This window comes from Taudactylus pleione, unplaced genomic scaffold, assembly GCF_031769625.1.
Source record: "Taudactylus pleione unplaced genomic scaffold, aTauple2 ptg000707l, whole genome shotgun sequence".
NCBI lineage: Eukaryota > Metazoa > Chordata > Amphibia > Anura > Myobatrachidae > Taudactylus > Taudactylus pleione.
In genome coordinates, this window is record NW_028285109.1 from 159,679 (window position 1) to 184,009 (window position 24,331).

Consider the following 24,331-nt stretch of genomic DNA (forward strand, 5'->3'; position numbering starts at 1 on the left):
TATCCTTTACACTTCACTATCAGCTTTTTTCCCCTTTTCGTGTGATGCCCTGGGGATGGTCCTTGGCTGAAATTTTTTTTGGGGGGTACCTTGCTTCTTGGAAGTGAACCCCTTAATGTTAGGGACGCCAGTATAGAGGAGCCTTGACAATTGGCGCTTATTCATATATTTGCAAATGTATGTAACTAATACCTCTGAATCTCTATTATCATGTAGGATTTAAGTATTTTTTGTTGACTTTGCTACAGTGTGCTGGGGGGGCAAATCCCTTTTTTCCTGTGTTCAGTGTAAGCCCCGACCTTTACAAGCACCTTTGCTATGTCATTAAGCTGAGCAACCACCATATTTTTTGTACATAGTAATTTCACGATAACTTCACACAGATAATCAGTCTATTAAAAAACAATGAAAAAAATAAATAAATGAAATGCTTACGAAACTACCCCCAGTAACAATTCACATAAAGAAAAGTTTTAAAAAAATCATGGTGAAGTCAAACACAGCAAGAAAACGTGAAAAGGAATCTGGTTACAGTGGAGTAAAAGCACCTGCAGAAATGGATATACTGTGCATTAAGACACAAAGTACTCATGTATTTATCCTGATATGAATACCTCTCTCTTGTGTACCCCAGCTTGGGCTCCGTGTAGTTGATAATATCTTCAGCAGACCAAGAAGGAGACTGATTTCCGCAGAGTATCATCTGGACCTCCTCAGGGCTAAATGACCCCAGTTTCTCCATAGGGAATACTTTATTGAAGCCACCTAGACAGTAGACCATGTAGAAATAATCAGCATTGATAACATAGAATGTGCTCTTATTCTTAATTCTATATGAAGTTGTTTAATTTCTTTTTTTTTTCTTCAACTTCACCTTAACAGTAATCACCCCCGATGCCTGAACAAGGTACATGCCCGTTTAAACTGCAAAGCTAGACGACCTGCTCGCATGCCAATTCAAGACCACTGGCTGATTAAGTAAAATTCTAGCATATGTGGGTACAATAAACTTTAAAAATACTAGTTGATGGCATTTTTGCTCCCAACCTAAAGCAGTAACTGCAGTCATCTGAGCAATTCTAGCACATGCATGTGAGACCCAGCATGATGGGATGCTCGTTGGCCAATTACATTTTTAACGACCGAGTAAGCAGAATAAACCAAACACATTTTAAACCTGAAAGTTACATAACAATTTGCTTTATTCATGTAATACAGATGTGTCCTTGCTCATCTAGCCTCAATACGCCATGCAGCGCAATATGCCTGGTGTGAGTGAGCCGCCAGGTCCCGTGCAACTCTGCCATAGTCGGGTGTCTTTTTGCAGAATATGCGTCTACGTCGCAGTACGATGTGACTAGGACGCACCCGGAGACTGTGCTGATTAATAGGATATGTGACAATTGTACATCTGTGTGCGACTGAGACTGTAAATGGAACCTGGTGTGGAAAAAAGTTGCATCTGTTGCATTATCGCATTCTGCATGGTGATTGAGAGACTTGGTCACACACAGATATATAAGTGTCACATATCAAATTAATCAGCTGGTGCATCCTAGTAGCATCACTTTGCGACTTAGATACATTTTCAGCAAAAAAATAAGACATCCAACGCTAGGAGACTTACAGGACCAGGCATGCCAAGAGGCTGCAGCAAAGATGGACACATCTGTAGTTATAAGAATGCACATTAGGTCATAATGCCAGCAATGCAAGGAAATGACAATCCAAAGCTCAACCACATATATGCACAGCTGATCTCTGTTATAGAAATACATTTTCAATCTGTTTGCATGTATTCCTACTTATATTTTTGCTTTTCTGTTTCAAGTTGAAAGAACTTAATTAAATATATAGTTTGAAATTATTTATTATCCAATATAAAGCTGCATACTGCAAAAATCCCTGTGTTGTGTGCTTTGTATACACTCAGGGGTGCACCCCAACCTCTCTAATAATTTGGGATACCGCTCGAATACTATGACTTGTTGGCCATTAATATTTTCACTTTTTAGATTCATATTATAATCATTTGAGAGTCATAAGAGCTCTCCAAAGGCCCTGTGCGGAATCCCCTTCCTCGCTTCTCCCATATTGTCATAATGACCCAAGATTGATATGTTCTTATAGATAGATGAAAACCATCTGAGATTTTTTTTTTTTTTTAAATTAACCACCTAACTGGTTTCTTTTATGCAATTTCATTGTTTAATTTATTATCATTAGATTTTTTTTATGTATCATGTTTTTATTATATTTGCAATGCATGTTGTTATGCAATTTAAACCCATTATGTTCTACTAAATTGTTTATATTTGATCCATCCATATGCAATGTCATTAATTTCTGTTTTAAGTTTTAGCACTACCTCCCCCCACACCCTCTTGTACATTCTTTATTCTATGAGCTAGGGAGCAGACAACTCCTTAGAATAGCAGTTTATACCACACCAGTAATTGCATTTTACATGTCCTCACCCCATTCCTTCCCCAAACATTACATTTCTAAACCAAGTCTAACTCCTCACCCTCTATACCTCTCAGGAATACAGGTGGGGGACATTGGGTGCCAGCCTCTTACTCTCTAATTATCTTCTTGTGTTGAGATGGTTATTGTTGTACTGTACTGTCCTCCCCTTAGCTTTGTTGTGTGTAGCCTGGCTATAAAGATTTCTGACTTCCTGACAGAACAGAGGGATAGAGATGAAAGAATTGTAGACTAGAGTCTCACACAATGCAGATGTTCAGGTAGTTTTGCTACTGTGCGTAAATCCCTAATAACTCGTAAGGAGCATGCATTACACAGCGTGCACACACAAAGGCGCTTTTGTGATTGATTTTTGCGGTATCAGGAATGTATTGGAAAAGTGCTGGGCATCCTGGGTGGTGACTAGGAGGTGGCTAAACAAAATCAAAAAGGGGGAATGACGAGAGCGCTGCCAAATCAGAGCCCTGGAGATAGCGAGCAGAAAAAAAAAAAAACTCTTCGGTGTCAATCACTTCAAGTCTACTGAGTCCAGGGGTTCAAATGGAGGAGCCTGCAGAGCCCTGAGAACCAAAGACAGATCCCACAGGGCCACCGAAGGAACAAATGGAGGCTGAAAGCGCAGAACACCCTGAAGAAACGTTCTAACATCAGGCAGGGAAGTGATCCTTCGCTGAAGCTTGAACTCTCAGGGTGGCCAGGCGGAGATCGAGGTCTAACCCAGCCTGGAGAAAAGAAAGTACCCGGGAAACCCTAAAGACCTTAGGGTCATACTCTCTGTGGGAACACCACTGAAAAAAGTTACGCCAAACTATGTAATAGATGCGACAGAGGAAGGCTTTCGTGCCCTGAGCATCGTCTGAACCACAGAGCTGGTGAAACCTTTCGCTCTTAAGATGGAAGACTCAAGAGCCACGCCTTCAAAGACAGACGAGGGAAGTCCGGATGTAGGCAGGGACCCTGCGCTACAGATCCGGCCATAGAGGAAGAGGAAACGGAGTGTCTATGAAGAGATTCCGTAGGTCGGTGAACCAATGGCTATCAGTATTACTGTGCCGCCTTGTTGCTTGATTTTCCTGGAGGACCCTTGGAGGAAAGAGGTATTCCAGCTTGAAGTCCCACCTCACTGCCAGAGCATCCACAAAGGTGGATGAGGGGTCTCTGGTCCTCGACCCGTACCTGGGGACCTTGTGATTGTGACGCGAGACCATGAGGTCTACGTCTGGTCGTCCCCATTTGTCCACCAGGACTTAGGAAGTCCGTTTCCCAGTTGAAGACCCCGGGAATGAATATTGCAGGGATTGCCGGAAGATGAAGTTCTGCCCAGACCAGAATGTTTGCCACTCCTCTCATGGCTGCCTGACTTTGCGTGCCTCCCCGATGATTGAGATAGGTTACTGTGGTAGCGTTGTCGGACTGGATTTGGACCGGCCTGCCTTGGAGGAGGACCTGTGACAGAGTGAGCACTTTGTATACTGCACAAAGCTTCAGGATGTTTATGGGCAGGTGACTTTCCTAATTTGTCCATCTTCCCTGAATGGTATGATGACCTGCCACCGCGCCCCATCTGCGAAGGATGGCATCCGTGGTGAGGAGCACCCAATTTGGGATCGAGAAGGGGCGACCCTTGTCCAGATGAGAGGGAAAGCCGGACCTCCGGAGGATCGTCTGGGACCGGATCCGATGATACTGTCCGTTCCAGAGTGATAGAATCAGTTGTTGGAGAGGCCTGGAGTGGAAATGGGCGTATTCCACCCTATCAAAGGTGGATACCATGGACCCCAGGACCTGCATCGCTGGGTGAATGGATACCATTAGATACCCTTAGATTGTGATGCAATTTGCGCACATGCAATTGTAGAACCGATACCTTGTCCCTTGGCAGAATATCCTTTATGCCTGAGAATCCAGGAGTGCACCCAGATGTACCATCCGCTGTGTTTCCAATTGATGAGCCAGCCGTGTGTCTGTAGACAGGCAATTGTGAATTGGAAATGGCGTTGTAAAACAGCTGGAGACTGTGCCAATATCAAGAGGTCATCTAGGTATGGCAGAAACCTGACTCATTGACGCCTGAGGTGAGCCGTCATGACCGCCATTATTTTGGTAAAGACCCAAGGGGCCGTTGACAGACCAAAAGGCAGTGCCCGAAACTGGTAATGTTGCTGCAGGACAGCAAACCGTAGGAACCGTTGCTGGGCTAGACTAATAGACACATGCAGGTATGCATCCTGAATGTCCAGAGAAGCCATAAAGTCCCCAGTCTCCAATGTAAAAATAATTGGCTTTACAGTCTCCATATGGAACCTGAGCACTCGGATAAATCTGTTTAGGGATTTCAGATTTAGAATAGGCCGATGAGACCCCTTGGGCTTCTGAATCAAAAACAGATTGGAATAAAAACCTGTTCCTTGAGGAGTTAAAGGAACCAGATTATCATCTCTGAACGCAGGCGGGGAGGACGCCTCAGAAAGGTAAGGGCGTACATGCATCTTCGTGTCCCGGCCGCAGTCCTGGGTCCCAGCATCGCCGCTAGCTGAGCTCTGCTGGTCACTGACCGACGAAATCACCAGTCCAGTTACTGGTGCTGCGGTGCCGGCATAGGTAAATGGAGCAGCAGCACCAGAGTCCATTGGGACACCCAGTGCTGCTTGCGCTGAAGTAAAAATAAATAAAATCATAAAATTAAAAGCTTGGGACTGCTAATCAGTCCCTTCCTGTCAAAAAGTGCAACCTGATCCTGCCACACCAAACAAAAAACTGAATGCCTGTGGCCGGGGGCAGGGTATATGTGGAGGAGGACCAAGGCATCCTGGGAGCTAAAAGCTTAACTGTTTGGTGCCTGGATCACTACAACCACATTTCCCCCATGGTATCCCTGTGGACCCTGAAGAAGAAATCTTAACTACAGGTACTACTACTTCATTCAAAGTATCATATGACAAAACAATTATATGCAAAGCACTCCAAAAAGACTGGAAGTATAAGGTATGATATATTTAATGAGCATTTCCGTTACAGCTGTACATTCTCCCCAGACATGGCTGATTTGTGGCTTTCAGAATAGCCTGGAAGACATAAAAAGTGGCACCTGTTGGGCACCAGCTATCATTGTGTTGCCATTTCATGCATGCACAAGTTTCCTGCAAACGCCTAGAGATATACAGTACTTTCATAGGTTATTCATACATTGACCTTCAAATTTTATTTGTACTGTGACTTGTATTCCAATTGTACTGATCATTCAACAACCTACAGACTTACTTCTAAATGCTTCCATTTGTTTTTGCACACCGGTCTGCATGCAAAAATCAAACATTAGATCTACATACTCCCCTGCGTTGTCTATAGTCACCATCTACAAAAATAAAAAAAAAGTAAGTGGTCAGTCCCATGCAAAACAATTCCAGACATGATGTGCTAAAGATATATAATGTTTAATATCTGCATATTAGAGACTATGCTCCGCTGAAGCAGAATATGGGAGCAAGTGAGATGAAAAGTATTTGTAATAATTAAAGTCCCAGCGACAACTGATAATCTCCAGATGTGCAACTGCAGTAGTCTCCCTTCATCACACCGTATTTCTTGGCTGGTTTTAAACAAACAGAGAGAAGACGACAATGTTCACGAAACAGCTTGAGGAGTTTGTTTACTTACATCATCCTCCCCATTAGGTTTTAGGTCTATTGCACTGAAGCCGTAAACACGTGAAGAAGGACAGAACTGGAAATTGAGCCTGAGATAAAGTAAGAGACAACAGTGATCAGAAATGGCATGCACTGGGAATCTTTATAGTGAAAGAAGAAACCGCTTGGTGAAGTTACTCAGTGCACATACAATATTTGACAGTGACCAGATCAGCTTACAAGTTCCATTCCACAAAACCCCACAGAAAACAAACATTAATATGTATCCTATAAAGAATATCCAAGAGCTTCTTGACAATTCTATTTCAAGAAACCCTTCTCTGGCCCCAGTCTTACCCTAAATCTTCAATGCTGACAGGAGGTCCTGACCCCGCTGGATTCTTTAACATCAGCTCTTGGAGTTGCGTGTTTTTATCATCCTCAGACAAGCAGCGATTACCCAGGAGGTGTCTCCTTTTTAATGCAAGCTCCCGGATGTCTCGGAGAAACCGGGCACGGTGTGGGTTTACAAGTTCAAAGTCCTCCCATGTCAGGATACCCTGGAACCAGGCAGGTGGCTTTGGCTTTGGTGGGTCCAAGATAAACTCTGATTTGGAATCTTCCTCAAAACTTCCTACGGAGAGGGCATCATGTCCATCCTCCGTGGAGGCTTCTGATTGGCTCTCAGTACAGTGCTCACTGTCTTCCCCCGGAGAGGCATACAACAGTTTGCTCATGTTGCTTTTAATATCTCCCATACACATGAGCCTGAAGAAGGGTTTAGATATGGGCAAGTCTACTAGGCGATTGTCCTGTATGCATTTTGCCAAGAATATACCCAGAAAATGGCAGAGCCTGGTCACTCTGTCCAGCTCCTCACTGTCTTGGGGGTAGGGAGCTACGAACAGTCCACATGACCGCTGCACATAATACCCAGGAGGCTTCAGGCCACCACCCAAATCAACCTAGAAGATAATACAAGGATTAAATGGAACCATTGTCACTCATGATAATATACTGTTTAATTATAAACTTGTCTGATCGAACGTAAAAAAAAAAAAGCAAAGCTATTCCCGCAGTCTCTTAAGCTGGTTACACATCAGACGATGTGTACCCAAGCCCGATGGGACCCGGCATGCGGCAAGTGCATACAAACTTTCCGATGCCGGGTCCGATGGGGGACGTTCCATGCTGCAGAATCGTTAGCGACATCCCCAGTCGGCCCAGCAGTAGGGCCGACGGGGTAAGCTGCTAACGACCCGCGGGAGCGCGCATATCATGGGTACACACTAGACGATGTACCAGATATGTTGCTCCAATCCGCGGGATCAGACGACATATCGTCTAATGTGTACCCAGTTTTAGACTGATACGATTGTAGATTACCTGTCGAGACTCATCATCTGGGAAGTCATCATCACACAGCCAGATTCCCAAGTCTGTCTTCTGGAATTCCGCTGCCACCAGGGCATAAAATTCAAGGGTGGGTCCCAGCCCAGTCCCTTCCTCTCCAAGAAATTCCACCTGCACAAAAAATGGTATAAAATACATAATTACAGACTGCTATATGTAATATGAAACACTCTTAAAACATATCTTTATGCAAATAAATACAAATACAGGTCTTTTGGGCATGATATAAAAGTGCATTAGTGACTGAGTAGAACTGAAAGAATGAATCGCAGCACATAAGTGCTTTTATTTCCAAATAGGTTGTTCCCATGGTCACAATGGAACAGGATACAAATCTGCATCTAACTGTAAACTTATCAAAACCAGTGAAGCAAAACAGACAAACAACAGGAGTGTGGTAACAGAGGCAGGGGTGCGCGGTTCTATTTACTGCTGATGTGCTGTTGGTCAATCCAACTCCCACAGATATACATAGACAGATAGAAAGACAGAATTTATAAATAGATTACCTCAAGCACAGACTTGCGGTCTGCATGGATCTGCATGACATTCTCTGCCCAGTCCATCAGTGACTCCCCTCGTGGGACCTTCACTCGCTCATGTTTTAAACGTCCCACTCTGAATTCCCCAGGGTCATCCCTGCGAACTGCACTGGCAGTCCTACTCCTCTCTACAGTGGCCTCCCGCCTGTTCTGTAGCCACACAATAGCTCTACACAAAATACAATACAAAAACAAATAAACATTAGGTCCATATTCTGCAGCCGCAAAGTAAACTGGATACACACTAGGTCGACCGCCGACCTGACGATTGGTAAGTGTATACATACTTACCAATTCATCTGCCCGATGTGCCGGGCTTGATAGTTTAAATAGCCATCCAGTTGAGCTGTCGATCACCGCCGGGTCGCCAGTACACACCAGCAGATGACAGATATATCTATCAGATATAACAGCCATCTTCTGTTCTGCACAGCAGATCGGATATACGTGTGTGAATGATGTAGTTCAGACACATATCCGTTGTACACACCCGGCGATGCACTGTAGCTATATCACCCGTTCAATGGAAGGGGTGATATATCTATCAGTGTGTACCCAGCTTATCTCTCACCTAATAAAATACACTCTTACAATGTACACAATGCTGTGTCTTGTGGTTTTGCATAAAGGTTTTCAGTTAAGAGTACCTGGATGCTCCAAATGCTGTACATGTAAAATAAAGCTGCCGCGTCTCAAATGGAATTAAGAAGGGACACTTGCTGGTTAACTGCTCACACCAATCTGGCAAAGCTCCACTGGCCAGAGCCAATGGCTCCTGAAAAACACAAATCACAATATGAATACTTCCCAACCCATACCACTGTTCTTTGCAGAAGAAAATGTCAGTATTTGAAACAGTGCAGACTTCATCTTTTCCTATCTGCTGTTTCTCATTCTACAGTAAGGGAACACAAAGCAGGGTTATATATCACTCCCACTAGAAGGCCGTGCACTGGGAAAAAAAAAAAACTCCTCCTCACCACTATTACCTGAATGTTGCTGCTCAATTTGTTCCAAGAGTCCTACAAGTTTGGCACAGGGACGTGGATCCCAGTTTTAATCTTATCCTGGAGCAATACATTTAATTCCGTTCTTGTGACTGGTAAAATATATACAGGGGGTCAGCCTCTGATGTCCACAATGGTGCTGTTCTTTAACCACTTTAAATGGACTTCTCCAACTGTCTCTTTTGGTGCCTCACCTTTACTTCCCTAGGACAGCCTCGGATGTCACCACAAGCAAGGTAGTGGGATATGACTCTTCCCTTGCCAGGTCCTAATATGAATTGCTAACGCCCAACTTTGTCACCAACCTCATCCATCCATGAGTCAAGTTCGCCCTCGGCAGCATAGGGTAAGCAGGGGATACCACTGCTGTGACCCCTGTAACATTGTGTGCGCGTGTACATGTGGTAGGGAATATAGATTGTAAGCTCCACTGGGGCAGGGACTGATGTGAATGGCCAACTATTCTCTGTAAAGCGCTGCGGAATATGTGTGCGCTATATAAATAACTGGTAATAATAATTGTTGGCCTTGTGTCTTGGTTACTGAAGTGACACAGGCAGGTAACACTCTAAGCCAGTTACACTTTCCCCTTTAGTTCCATTCGGTGCAGAAGCTGCTCCGCATGCAGAAACTCACCAGACAGCGGCAGAGAGTAAAGTAAGACACCACAGTGTGTTCATTATCGGGGCGAGTGGTGAGGAAGAGGAGACTCCAATCTGAACAATGCAGGTAATCCTGACTGTACACCACCAAGGTAATCTCCATCTCAGAGCAAAAGTAATTACTGGTCCTCTGCTAAAATTCCTTAGTGCTAGTCACACATTTGCAGCAGACACAGGGAGGACTGATGACTAAGGACAGGTACACAACAGAACGAAGTGTATCCTACACGACCGAAGTCTGATGGCAGGATACATAAATATATTGTGCAACTGTACACACTGCATAATCCGTTGTACGACCGTGAGATAGACCCTTCCATCCTGAATTCACCTGCATGCGGTTCAGCTACGTCGTCCCGTATGACGTGCAGCACATCAGATGGGACGACGTCATTTACAATGCACATGAACGCGCAAATGAGCGTGCACACAGTGATATGGACGATCATTACGATCCACGACGGAACGATACATAGTCCAAATATATCGCCTGATGTGTACCCAGCCTAAGTGTCATTTTGTATTGACTTCCTATTCTGTTTGCTCTATTCTGAAGTACCATAAGACATGTAGCCAGAACATATGGGTTCTCTAAGAGTTTTTTCTGGCTTGCTTTTTGATGAAATGGCTTAAGTGGCCAAAACAAAGCGGTTCAAAACTCGGTGAGATATATCTTGCTTACTGCATTCTGAAAATGTTGTCTTATTCAAAAAGGTAAATACCTGGACTCCAGTAGATTAGCAGAAAGAACTTAAGTCTCGGTAAACAGACCACCTACATAAAAAAAACCTTCTCTGTCCTAACTTTTTCAGGGAAGGCCCAAAGCTAGAAGAGGACATTAAACATGCTGAGGGTAGAAAGAGTTTCTTCCTTTCACAATATAGACAAGTCCATTTTTTCTAAGTTCCAAGCCAGCTCCTCAAAGGCAGCGCAGTCCAAGAAATAGTTCTTCAGCGCTTCAAATAGGATGAATGCTTAAAAACATCAGCAGGTCCTCCTGACCATCAATTGTTAGAGGCTCACTCTTTGGCAATGTCTGGTCTCACTTCACGATTCTGCCTCTGCCAGGATTCCATGGACCCAGTTCACAGATATAGTATGAACTTGGGAATCTGAAAGCGGCAATCCACCTGATCCCAGAGCGCCAGAGAAATTTCAACTCTATTTAGTGTCAAAGTGTGTGAGTGTGGGGGGTTCGTACCTACCCATGTTAGATCTAAAGGCCCTCAAAAAGTTGCTGCCTTCAACAAAGATTAGAAAACCCCTTGTAGCCTCCGAGAAAATAATTTTACTGTAACACTTTTCAATACTAAACTGCAGGCCACATTTAGCATGAAACCTTTACAATACAACACTGCTGTTGATGCTTTTATTTGCTAAACATATTGCATCATCCCTTCCATACCTCAATTTGCTGCAGGATTTTGGTTGTGATTTTCTTGCTGGTAAATTCCTCTGGAGAAACAGTGAAAAGAAGCATCTCCTCGTCTTCTGAAAAACAAATGGAAACAAAAAACACACTTACAAACTGTTATTTTCTTGCTGTCCCTCTTTTGTCTCCTCCCCCTACTCTACTTAATACAATTGGTACAGCAATATTTTTTAAAAAAGAAACCACCACACAACAAATAATTCAAAGCTTTCCTTTGCATGGGTGTTAATAAACACTGGCGGAACACCCATTTGCCAGATTGCCACATATTAAATCAGGCTGCCGCTTTCCCAGCTAGGACTGGGAGGAAGAATACTAGCTGCAGCCTGCTAGCAGCAGCTGCTGCTTCCAGACCCGTCCTTAGCTCTGCTTCCCATTGGTTACGTGTGCGACGTGACGTGATGACTTCATGCCGCGCACACTTGCTGCGGCTGTGCCTAAAATTGCAATCACGTGGCCAGGAACAGGAGGACGCGGCTGAATTGCTTGAATGGAAGGGGAACATGTAAGCTTTTAAAAAAATATGTAAATTGGAAGGTCGGTGTTCAAGTATCACAGGAGGCTGGATGGGTACACGGGGCAGGAGGAGACAGGGAACACAAGGCTGGAGTGACACAGGGAGCAGGAGACATGCGACAATGGTGGAAAGTGTTGGGCACGCCCCAAGAGTGATGAATTGGGTATGTGTCACAAGAACACGCCCCCTTCCCAGTCGGCCACGCCCTATTTTTCGGGAGTACATGCGCTGGAGGCCTTCGCACACTTCAGCTCCCTGCCCTGCCCCCTGCTCTGGTGTGAACATTAGTTGGCAACAGGATTTGAAAGATGTCTGGGCAGCACTAATAGCTGGAACTAGGACCACCCATTACCAGATGCCTAGTTACACCTATGTATACAAACCAGTGATAATGACAATATAGCCAGTCCTTCTTAAAGGAACTCATTGACGGCATTTGAAAAATAAAATACAGTGGACTCTCAACGGGATGCAGATAGGTGTTAGGTAGTCAAGAACTTAAAGATGGAATAACACTACCTGGTATCATAAAGTGCAGTAATTTTCTTGCAAATTATCCTCCCTAGCACAAATCTGAAAACCAACAGATGCTCTGCACTTTCTTCTTCACAGACACCATCACATAAAACTAAACTCCATTGGGATCCACTGCCAGCGTAGGATATATAGGTCTCAGCAGGTGCTATATCTCACCTTCCTGTGGCGTCCTAGCAGAGTATGGATCGCTGGCTACAATATAAAGAATACGAAGAAGCTGCAGAACATCCTCCACACCACAGGAATTCTGCCCGCTGCCTGCCTTAGCTTGTGCCTGCTCCCGAGCATGACTTAAAATATCTGCGCTCTGTAGCGTGGCGAGAGCTGCCGGCATCACCACAGATTTGCAGCCATTCTCACAGAAGTCCTGCAGGAAAAATAGAATAATGAACAGATGAGAACCAGTCCTATACAATGATATGCCACATTTATATTACAACCCTGCATAATCTGACAACACACAGTATGCAGTCTTGTCCCCACAAAGAAAAGAAAGTTTTTTTTGTTACAAAGATAATGAATTTTCTTTTGTTTTTCGTTTTATCATAATGTTCTTCTAACAACTATAAGAAGTCAATAGCTGAGCTGGCCAGAACATGGGTGGATCTGTCTGCTCGACCCGACAGCCGAGTAGCCTGATCTATGCCACATTTGACCACAGACGTACATACATGTAGCCAATTCTAAACAAACCAGTCAGATCTAGCAAGGCACCATTAGACCAGTTAGTTAATGACAGGACACAAGCATACATCATCTGTCTGGATTGACTTTTTTTGCGTGCCCATAAAGGCTGCAATTTACTAAGTAAAATGCATATTGGCTGTCAAAACTGCAGCGTGTATGGGCACCTAAAACTCTGTCAAATCAATTAACTACAGATGTGTCCACATACATCTAGTCTCCTTGCGCATGAAACTAGCAAAGTGATGCGAATCGGACGCACGATTAAAATGATTATGCGGCATGCATACATTCTACGTGCAAGTGCGGGTGTATCTGCATACGAAATGCTACGCTAGTGTCAGAGCCATTGACACGGTAACGTAGAATTTTGCATGCAGATACACCAGTAGTCGCTCACAGAATATAGGCATGCCGCATATCATTTTATTCAACAGAAGCTGCTTGTGCATCCTATTCGCATGGCTACCGGGTTGCACGGCACCCATATTTTATGTTTAACGCAACTTGTAGCGCACGGAAGTAAGATGGTATGTGGAAACATCTGTATTTTCCCTCTGGTTCTGAAGACAAGACAAGCCAAGCATAATCTAAATGATCAAGCCAACCCCAACCCGCTTTACTTTGTAAGCAGCGATAAGCTGGGAACAGTTGCGGTTCTTTCGGATGCTCTTGTTAGTTCCAGTCAGTTTCCAGCGCCGCAAGAAGCTAGGATCTGCGTTCCTCTGCAGATACGTGATCAGATCATTCTTTGGCAAAGCATCTGTCCCCAGTGACTGCTCCACATGTTCCACGGACCAGCAGCCCTGAAGAAGGGAATGCGGCATTAAGGGGACATCTCACAGCTGGACAGATCTGCTCTACTACTGGAAACTGAATGGAATTGTTTTTCTTGGATGATAAACACCCCTAGATCCTGTACATCCTAAGACTATGCATAGGACATTGGCAAGTGACATACAGGAAGAAGCAGGACGCAGCTACCAAAGTAGAGCAGTCCTGCTGCGTTACCTAGCCCATATCAAAAAGCAGATTGTTAACAGGCATAGGATCTAATATTTTGGAATGAGTATGCAGCCATGTTACCAGCAATGAGACTCACGTGCCATTTTATTTCTGCTATTCATATACCTTGTGTAAGTAACATAGTGGAATCACAACAATCAATTGCCCACGAAAATAATGTCCTTATAACGTTTGGTACTCCTACGAAGTGGCTGTAATTACCATCCTAAAATGGGAGGTAGTCAGCATCCCGGCGTGCAGGATGGTGACGGTCAAAATACCGGCTCCAGGTACTCCAACCGCCGCCATCCCGAAGGTAAGTAACTGGGGTTAGGTTTAGGCATTAGGGGGAGGGTTAAGATTAGGGTGCACAGAGGGGGAGGTTAGGTTCAGGTACCAGGGTGGGAGGGTTAGGAGTAAGGGTTAGCGTTAGGGTACTTACCTGATGTTGTCGGGATTCTGACTGTCGGGATGCCGCTGTTGGTATTCTGACTGGTGGCATCATGACCGTTGGGATCCCACAGCCAACCCCCCAAAATTACCCCTTCATGGAAGCCTAATATACCACGGTCACATCTTGTATTGTAGCCTAAAAGAATGATCAATTGTGTGACACTCACCAATCTGCCCGACTCCTTCTGTTTATCAGATTCCTTCATCTCTCTGTACATAATTCTGTGCATGGAATAAAGTGGAAGCAGTTTATAGACAGCTGCATATTCAAGTAGCAATCCGATAATGGTTACAAAGAGAATATATATATATATGAATATATATACATATGAATATATATACATATATATATGAATATATATACATATATATGAATATATATACACGAATATATATACATATATATACATCTATATATATGAATATATACATCTATATATATGAATATATACATCTATATATATGAATATATAAATCTATATATATGAATATATAAATCTATATGAATATATATATCTATCTATCTATATATACATATATATACATATATATATATATATATATATATATATATATATATACACATACATATACACACACATGCACCATTATACCACTGCATACAATGATGCCGCTATATAAATAAATCCAAAAATGCATTATAGTACTTATAAAAAATAAATGAAGGATTTTCTTTTTAACAAGGAATATTACAGATAATACGAATTGTTACTGGTCTGCAGCCATGTCAGTAAATGACAATAAGGCTCATGTGCACACTGTATTAATTACATTTCTCCTCTGTAAAATTGTAATGGACAGTAGCTCAGGCAAAGACCACCGATCTCTATGGAAACAATAGTGGTGCAGTGCACATGGTCACCCTTCCCAGGAGGATTAGGAGTGGAGAGGGAGGGTGTGCTACATTCCAGTCTGATAACTAGTAGCTGTGACAGCCTTGTGCTCTGCATGAGCTTCCAACTCTACCCCATTCAGTTGTCAACTAAGGAACAACCCTAGTGTGTCCATATAATGGCTTCGTTTCACTAAAGGAAGAGAAGACCCTACAATATGTGTATGTAAGTATTGACCCTTGGTGCCAAAGCTCTAAAGTGCATGTTAAGATTTGATCTGCGAATGCAACAGCCCTCAGAACACTTCACTTAGTACATACATCATAGTATAAGACTGGCTATGTAATTGAATGTGTTACGGTTATTTACTTTCATTCACTTCAGTGGTTATGAAAATTGAATTATTGTCGTATCTTCTATTTAACAGACCTTTACCCCACTGTCCCAAATACATCAGACTTCAGCCCATTCATCTAGTGAGATCAAAGACAAACATTGCGCCCCCCCCCCCCCCCTTACGTGTATGTGGGTTCCCATATCCTCCTTAATTTGTCCGATTTGACGGATCCATTGCAGGAAATCTGCAGCAGTTTCTGAACATAGTAGAAGATGGTGGAGCGGAAATTACTGAGTGGAAGCTCAACTTCACGTCCATTTCCCAGACCGGTCACTTTCAAAGTAAGAGAGAGCCTAGGAGCAGGAGCACATTCAACTTCTTCCAGTAGCTCTGAATGGGGTGTACCTGCAATGTATAAGTAATTAAAACAAAGCATTTCTGCTGTAGTACAACACAGCACTCCACTTATATGCTACAGGCTTCAACATGCTCTGTTCTTTATGAAGCTATGGAGGGAAGGGTAATAGCGGTCTACTCAGTTTCCTTAACAGGACTAGGTATTTTTTGGGGGGGGGTCAGGTGGCACCACTTGTAGGAACTATGGCTATTTGGGACAGTAAAGCCATTTGGGGGATGTATCCTCTGGACAAGAAGCTCTCTTAATACTGGATAGATTACCCCTGTTCTCAGTAACTCCTCCTGGGCGGGATTTAGCTGAGAAAGACAAATTCTGTCACAAGTCATATCCCATGAGTTATTATATGGGAGCTCTTTTGGGGTAACCGTCTTTCTTTATGGGATTGTGGTATGAGAGTTGTTACCGGTACTGTCAAGTTAAGGGGCTAATACATCTGTGATAGACTGCTGCAATTCCCCGCTCTGCCGGCATCGGGGCCAGGGGGATTGTGGACATTAAACATGTTGAAAAAATGGTTGGAATCAGCGAGTCGGGGATTTTTAACATGTTGAATTTCCCCAATCTGCCAACAAATCACTGACCATCGATGCCCCACGGATCGCCGGTATTGGTCGCCGATCCACGGATTGGGTTAGGGTCAGCAGAACGGGGAATCGCAGCTCAGGTGTGTTGGGTCCTTTATTCTATCATTCAATGTATTTCTGAATACTTGTATTGTTATTATATATTTCTATACCAGACTATATTGTTCATGCCTTTACATACAAGTCCTGCTCTTACAGGCGCTGTGGATGATGATTTCTTTTACTCCATCATGTAGGATTATCCTACATCATGGAGTAAAATAGAGATCATCATTTACAGTGCTGTAAGAGCAGGACTTGTATGTAAAGATTTTTTTGAGGTGATTTAGAGTGCCCCCTATTGTCTTTATAGCATCAGTGTTTTAGGTGCGCTGATATTTCATTTGTACACTTATTTTTGTTCATGTACCAATGACAATGACGACCTATTGCCAGAACAAGATCAGTAGTGGAAAGGATGAGACTGAACCGCAGACCTGAGAAGGTATTGGTGGTCATACCAGAATGAAAAGGTGCAAGCAAGTATCCTTGACATCCATGGGTACTACGTTCTCCTCTTGTTCCATACAACTGATTATAGATCTTAACAATTTTACCTTGAACATTTCTACCAGAACAGGAGAGGTGAGGAAGATCGGTGGTTACAAAAAAAATCAAAAATCAAAATTGATTTGGAGCTCAATAGGTCAATTATGTAACCCTATCCAGAAGATCCCTCAACTAGGAATCGAAAGTGAAATGTAACGACTAATTCCACAAGAATAGCAGAAGGGCCATCAATGCTGCGCCCCGCCAGGTGGACAGAATAACCAGCATGCAGACTGTTTTGTCTGAGGGCTTGTCTGGCGATTCCACATGGACCAAGTCTGTTTACTTTTCTGCAGTATTCCATTAGGAGCTGCGAAATGTTGTATCAAACTCTGACCTCAGCCTTTGCCAGCATAACCTGAAGAACTTACCTTTGTTAACTCTCTTTCTCCTAAGTCCATAGGGAGACCTTGGGGTGTAGATTGGATCTGGATCCCGGGCACCACGCAGTTAAAGCTTTTGCTACCAGGACGCACTGGTCCATCCTCCCTATACCCCACCCCCGAGCCAGAGTGCCTGGCTCAGTTGGTAAATAGCCAAAGGTCGGAGGAGGACAAGAGAGAAGGAAGACTCGTACACACAAGAATCACTCTCTAACGTAGAAAGACGGGAAAACGGTGACCAGAAACATTGCCCATATGAAGCCATGTGCGTCAGGGTGGACCCTATGGACTTCGAAGAAAGAGTTAACAAAGGTAAGTTTTATCATAACTAATTTTCTTCTTCAGGGTCCATAGGTCTCCTCAGGGAGACCTTGGGGATGTCCCAAAACAGTAATTTAAGGGAGGGGACGCTCCTGTGCTGAGAGGAGAATCCGGCGCCCAAATGAAGCATCCTGAGAGGCAAATGTATCAAAGGCATAAAACCTCAGAAATGTATGGACAGAGGAGGCGCCATGGCAAGTTGTCCACGAAGGACCCACAGAGCGAGTAGAGTGAGCAGTAACAGTATCCGGTACAGGAAGGCCTGTCTGCATGTATGCCTGTTAGATAGTTATGCGAAGCCATCTAACCAATGTCTTTGTTAGCTCGCCATCCCATGTGGTGAAATCCATAGAGCACAAATAAGGAGTTTGATCTCCGAAGGGAACTGGTACGGTACACGTATATCCTGAAGGTACGGACCACATCCAAGGAGGCCTCATCTGCCGATATGTCTAGTGATTGAAAGGCTAGGACTACAATTTCCACATTAATGTGGAAACTAGTAAATACTTTAGGAAGGAAACCAGAGCGAGTCCGAAGCACAGCCCTGTCCTGATGGAATATCAGAAACGGGGAGCAACAGGAGAGCGCCCGTAAATCTGACACCCTTCTGGCGGACGCCATAGCCAGAACAAGTGTCTTCGCTGTGAGCTACTTTAGTTCCACAGAATCCAGGGGTTCAAACGGAGGACCCTGGAGGGCATGAAGCACTACTGGCAAATCCCATGGAGCCACTGGAGGGACAAAGGGAGGTTGTATACGGAGGACACCCTGGAGGAAGGTGTGGACGTCCAGAAGTGGAGCAAGTCTACACTGGAACCAAATGGATAGAGCGGAGACATGCACTTTCAGTGAGGTCAGGCCCAGCTTGAAGGAATGCCAGGACTCTGGAAATCCTTAACACTTGGGGGTTGTAGTTTCCGGTACGACACCATTAGAAATATGTACGCCCCACACTGTGGTAGATCCGAGAAGAGGCTGGCTTACGCGCTCTGAGCATAGTTTTAACTACAGAGCTAGAGAATCCTTTGGACCTCAGGAGGGATGTCTCAAGAGCCACGCCGTCAAAGACAGACGACCCAGGTTCGGGTAAAGGCAAGGGGCCTGATTCAGAGCCGTTCGCTATTTGCGGTCGTTCGTTCAAAAACAAGGGGTGGCTATTCAAATGATCCGTTCGCAAATTGCAGTCTGTTCACACCTCTAAGTCTGAACGAGCGAGCAAAACATACGCTCGTTTATTTGTTAAAAACGCCCCCTGGCCGCTCGCACCATACGTCATGTCCGCTATTTATTAGATTAATCGAGTACATCGACCAGCGTATGAACTGCTCGCTATTCTTGTGGTTGGTTTTTGCTACCACAATTTTGCGAACAGTTCTGGCTTAAAAAAAACCCAGTGACGTGGTCAATGACGCTGCTGTTTTAAATATGCACACCCATAAAACGCCCGTTTTGACCTTTAAGCACGCCTGCGTTCTGATTACCACTCCCCGTTTTCAAGCACCTTCCCCTGTTACCACCCACATACGCCTCATCCTGTCACTCAAATTATCAGGCATTCGCTATTTTGCGAGCACATGAATTTCGGCCGCACTGACTGGTTCGCGCATGCGTATAACGATCCGTACGCATGCGCAGATGTGCGAACATCGCTCGGAACGAGCGTACTGCCGCTAGCGAGTGGCTCTGAATGAGGGCCAAGGACCCTAAGACAACAGGTCCGGTCGTTGAGGCAGCAGGAACGGAGTGTCAATGGAAAGATTCCGAAGATCTGAGTACCAATGGCGTCTGGGCCAAGCTGGAGCCACCAGCAGGACATTGCCTCCATCTTGTTTGAACATCCGAAAAACTCGAGGAAGAAGGGAGACTGGAGGGAATAGGTACACAAACTGGAAGGTCCACTTCACTGATAATGCGTCTACAAAGGTTGCCTCGGCATCTCTTGTTCTGGACCCATACACTTTGTTTGTGATTGTGTCGGGAGGCCATGAGGTCCACCTCTGAGAGGCCCCATCTGCTCACTAGGAGTTGAAAAACCTCCTGGTGAAGAGACCATTCCCTGGGATGCACGTCCCGACGGCTGAGGAAGTCTGCTTCCCAATTGAGAACTCCTGTAATGAACACAGCAGAGATGGCCGGGAGGTGACCCTCGGCCCATGTAAGAATGCGTGACACTTCTGTCATTGCTGCCCGACTTCGAGTGCCTCCTTGATGGTTGATGTAAGCCACTGTTGTGGCATTGTCGGACTGTACCTGTACAGGTTTTCCGTTAAGTATGTTCTGGGCCAGTAAGAGGGATTTGTAGACAGCTCGAATTTCCAATATGTTGATTGGCAGGGTTGATTCAACCAGTGTGCAGCGACCCTGAAAGGAGTGTGGACCGGTCCCTGTGCCCCCGCCCCGGAGACTGGTGTCCATTGTTAGGAGTACCCAGTCCGGGATCCAATAGGGGCGACCCTTGGTTAGATGAGATGTCTGTAGCCACCAAGAGAGGGACAGAAGCACCTCTGGAGAGAGTACCATTGTCTGAGCTTTGATCTGATGGGTTAACCCATTCCGCCTGGAGAGGATTAGCCTTTGCAAAGGCCTGGAATGGAACTGAGCATACTTCACCATGTCGAAAGTGGACACCATTGATCCCAGAACCTGCTGAGTGGATCAACACCCAGCGACTGTGGAAATATCTGCGCACTCGTAGTTGAAGTGTGGCGATATTGTCTGATGTCAGAAAGATTCTCTGATCCTGAGAATCCAGCATAGCTCCCAGATGAATCATCCTCAGGGAGGGATTCAGGGAGGAATTTCTCCAGTTGATTAACCATCCGTGATTGTGAAGGAAAGTAAGGGTTAGCAGCAGATGGAGGTGAAGCACTTCTGGGGATCCTGCTAAGAGCAGGAGGTCGTCCAAATATGGTAACAGTCGGACACCATGACCACACACCACGCAGGTGGGCCGCCATGATTTTGGTAAACACCCGTGGAGTTGTGGATAGTGCAAAGGGCAGAACCTGAAATTGGAAGTGTTGCTGTACTATAGCAAACCAGAGATATTGCTGATGTGAGGGCGCGATAGTTACATGTAGGTACGCGTCCTGAATATCCAGAAATACCATAAAGTCCCCAGGCTCCATAGCTAGGATGATAAAGCATATGGTTTCCATCCTGAACCTGGGTACCCCGAGGAATTTGTTCAGGGATTTGAGGTTGTTGTAGGCCGATGAGACCCATTCGGTTTTTGGACCAGAAATAGACTAGTATCCGATCCCCTGCTGAGATAGCAGGATTGGCACAATTATCCCTGCTTGCAGCAAGGACTGTATGCCTTTCAGGATTTGTAAGGCCTTGCTTGGGTCTGAAGGAGGGCCTGGGTAGAAAAACTGGTGGGGTGGCAGTCGAAGAAATGAGAGGGCGTACCAGTGAGAGACCACTTCTCTTACCCAAATATCCATGGTGGTTTGACATCAGCACTAGGCAAACTGAAGAAGTCGGCTTCCCACTCTGGGATCCCCCAGTGGGAGGCCCATCCTGTCAGGCTGAGGGCTAATGGTGCGTACACACTAGACGATATGCTCCCTGAGCGATATCGTCTAGTGTGTCCCCGGCAGGGTGTGCTCAATGTCGTTCATGACATTGAGCACAACCGCTGAACAATATCATTAAAGATATCGTTCAGTGCTGGGCTCTCTTCCCCCATTCCCCAACATGCAGCAACCTGACGACATCGTCAGGTTGGCCTGCATGTTATCCCGATGAACGATGATGACGAACGACCCGCGGGAACGCGCGTCGTCGTTATCATTCATCGTTTTTGTGTGAAAAATGGACGATAAAGTGGACGACTGAACGATAACAATATCGTTATCGCTCAGTCGTCCACTTTAATTGCCCAGTGTGTACCCACCATTATCCTCGGATTTTGAAGCAGGGCTTGGTGGCCCTAGTGGAAGCCGACTGCGTAGGAAAGGACAGACCTTTAGGTTTTCCTTGAGGACGAAAGGACCTAAAACATGTAGTCCGAGGCTTTGCAGTAGTAGTTGCTGAAGGTAGAAATGCAGTTTTTGATGCTGCCAATATGGTTACAATCTTGTCAAGGTCTGGGCCAAACAATACCTTCCCCATTGTAGGTTAACACTTCTAGGCCTTTGTTTGAGTCCGCGTCCGCCTTCCATGAGCGTAGAAAACAGGGTACGGCAGGCAGACACTGCCGTGGCGGAGACTCTGGAGGTTAGGAGACTGGCATCCAATGTCGCTTCTACAATATAAGAAGGTGCATCTCATATGTGAGCAACAAAAGACATCTGGTATACGTTTAGGAAGCTGGCGGCAGCAATACCGACCGCCGGCTTCCCGACTCCTCAATCCCGGATAGGGTTACATGACAGGCGTCAAAAATCTAGATGCCTGTCATTACCCCTACGCTGGGAGACTAGCACCCCGATCGAAGGGATGCCGGGCGCCGCGAGCGGACAGACGCGCCGGAGGGGGGGGGTTGGGGTAGGTTTAGGGCTCCAGGGGGGGGACTTAGGGTTAGGCCCCCCCCCGTGGAGGGTTAGGCTAGGGGAAGGGGGAGGTTAGGCTTAGTCAGCGGGGAAGGGGGGGTTAGGGTTAGGCACTTGGGGGGAGGTTAGGGTTAGGCACCCCCTAAGGGAGGGTTGGGTTAGGGGAGTAGGTTGGGTCAGTTAGTACTTACATGGGGACGATCGGGATTTCCAGCGCTGTTGGGCTGCCGCTGCTGGGATCTCTTCCTCTGTCGGCCTGAAGCTGCCGGGATTAGAACTGCCGGTGGTCGGCGGTATTACATACCGATTCCAGACATCTGATCCCTAGAAGCATCTCAGAGAAAAGAGTCTTCAAGTGCATCAGCCCAGCTCTCTATAGCTTTAGCCATGGTCGGACAGGCAACAGCCCCTGAAAGAGTATATCGATTTAAGGCAAGATTTAACCTTTCTATCTGTAGGGTCCTTCAAAGAGGATACTGTAGGGATAAGGCAACGTAGCGCTTTTAATTAAACACGTAACATACGAATCCACCGCAGGGGGTGTCTCACATTTTGAACAGTAAGCCGCAGGAAATGGATAACAGTTGATCAGACGTTTTTGGGGCTTAAACCTCTTACCAGACGAATGCCAGGCTGCCGTCATGTGTTCAGCTAATTGATCCGATAGAGGGAATTCTGCTGAAGCCACTTTCTGTCGTTTAAACAGTGGGTGCTTAGATTTAGGGGCTGATTCGTCCTCTTCTAGAAGATGGATCTAACAGCTCGCACCAAGGTAGGAATATTAATTTTAGACTGACTCTCGTCCTCCCCGAGGGGAGTTAGTGTTAGAGAGATCAGTATCTTCTGCCTCCTCAGATGATACTTCAGAACAGGACGCTTAGAAGGCTTACTGGGTAAAGGCTTCTCGCCTTTCAACATAGTTTGAAAGGCTGCAGAGGTAGCCACCAGACTCTGTACCGAGCTAGAGAATACGTCTACCCATGGAGAGGGCACAGTAGGTACCTGTATCGCCTGAACCTGCTGTGGCAGCCCCAGAGGGGGAATTATGGCCTGCTGTGGTAACCCCATAAGGGAAATTACAGTCGGTACCTCTAGGCGGTCCGCAATAGTAGCCAGCACCTGAGAAAAGAAAGCCCAGGGGGCTCTTGCGCAGGAACTGGGGGGTATGATGGGCCTGGTGGAGTATAACATTTAACACATAACCCATCTTGTATCAAATCCTCCTCACAAGCCTGCAGCACATAATTTGCATGATAGCAGTATGGGTGCAGATGCTTGCTACTCTTGCCTTTGCTAGACATAGCTGTAGAGTAGTATAGCACACAATATGGCATTGGGTATAATGCAACCATTGGGTATGTAGGCTACAAGTAGGAATGCAACATACTGATCCTATCTTAGGCTTGGGCAAGCTGCAGGAGCGTACAGCAAAAATATGGCACTGTGCAGTAATCAACTAAGTGACGACCCTCACCAATACATTTATTGTAGGGATGTGAGGTACTGGGAAAAACCATGAATACACCTGTATGTTAGGGCAAAGTCAGAAAAAAAGGGAAAGATATATACTGACAGTATAGAGAAATAAACAGACAGGCAACGCTAGCATAAGTCACATACAATGCAGAAATACAATATAACGGCAGAATGGCACTACAGTCACCTACACAGATTCTGTGGTTAGTGACTCAACATCTGGTAGGCTATAGCGCTACATAACCTGACTCCAGGGAGAGGTATGTAGGGGGACCGGACCATGCGTTTCCCTGAGAGAGCTGTGGCAGAGCCTGGAGAAAATGGCCGCCGTAGACCTCAGAGGGGGCGTGGTCGGAGGAGGAGAGCAGTTCAGGGAAGCGAGACCTCAGAGGAAAACGAGAACTCAGTGACCAACAACGAAACTGAGGTGCCTCTGTCACGGGGGAGGAGTTGGACCAGTGCATCCTGGGAGCTGAAAGCTTTAACTGTGTGGTGCCCAGTCCTCA

At 45.4% G+C, this 24,331-nt stretch overlaps 1 protein-coding gene across 7 annotated transcripts in view; it reads right to left on the reverse strand.

The window, feature by feature from the left end:
• The window catches only part of HECTD1 (HECT domain E3 ubiquitin protein ligase 1), a 101,729-nt gene that overhangs the window by 1,767 nt on the left and 75,631 nt on the right, over positions 1 to 24,331 (reverse strand). For 4 of the 7 annotated variants that reach the window (XM_088456548.1, XM_088456546.1, XM_088456550.1 and 1 more), the window contains 12 exons: positions 15,739 to 15,961; positions 14,533 to 14,587; positions 13,531 to 13,713; positions 12,380 to 12,590; positions 11,143 to 11,228; positions 8,716 to 8,843; positions 8,036 to 8,237; positions 7,500 to 7,637; positions 6,471 to 7,078; positions 6,145 to 6,223; positions 5,749 to 5,842; positions 615 to 765 (listed from right to left, as the gene is read on the reverse strand). In XM_088456548.1, coding sequence (XP_088312674.1) covers positions 615 to 765; positions 5,749 to 5,842; positions 6,145 to 6,223; positions 6,471 to 7,078; positions 7,500 to 7,637; positions 8,036 to 8,237; positions 8,716 to 8,843; positions 11,143 to 11,228; positions 12,380 to 12,590; positions 13,531 to 13,713; positions 14,533 to 14,587; positions 15,739 to 15,961 — 2,158 coding nt within the window. The remainder of the gene's footprint in view (positions 1 to 614; positions 766 to 5,748; positions 5,843 to 6,144; positions 6,224 to 6,470; positions 7,079 to 7,499; positions 7,638 to 8,035; positions 8,238 to 8,715; positions 8,844 to 11,142; positions 11,229 to 12,379; positions 12,591 to 13,530; positions 13,714 to 14,532; positions 14,588 to 15,738; positions 15,962 to 24,331) is intronic. The other 3 variants (XM_088456549.1, XM_088456552.1, XM_088456551.1) reach the window with 1 other exon arrangement.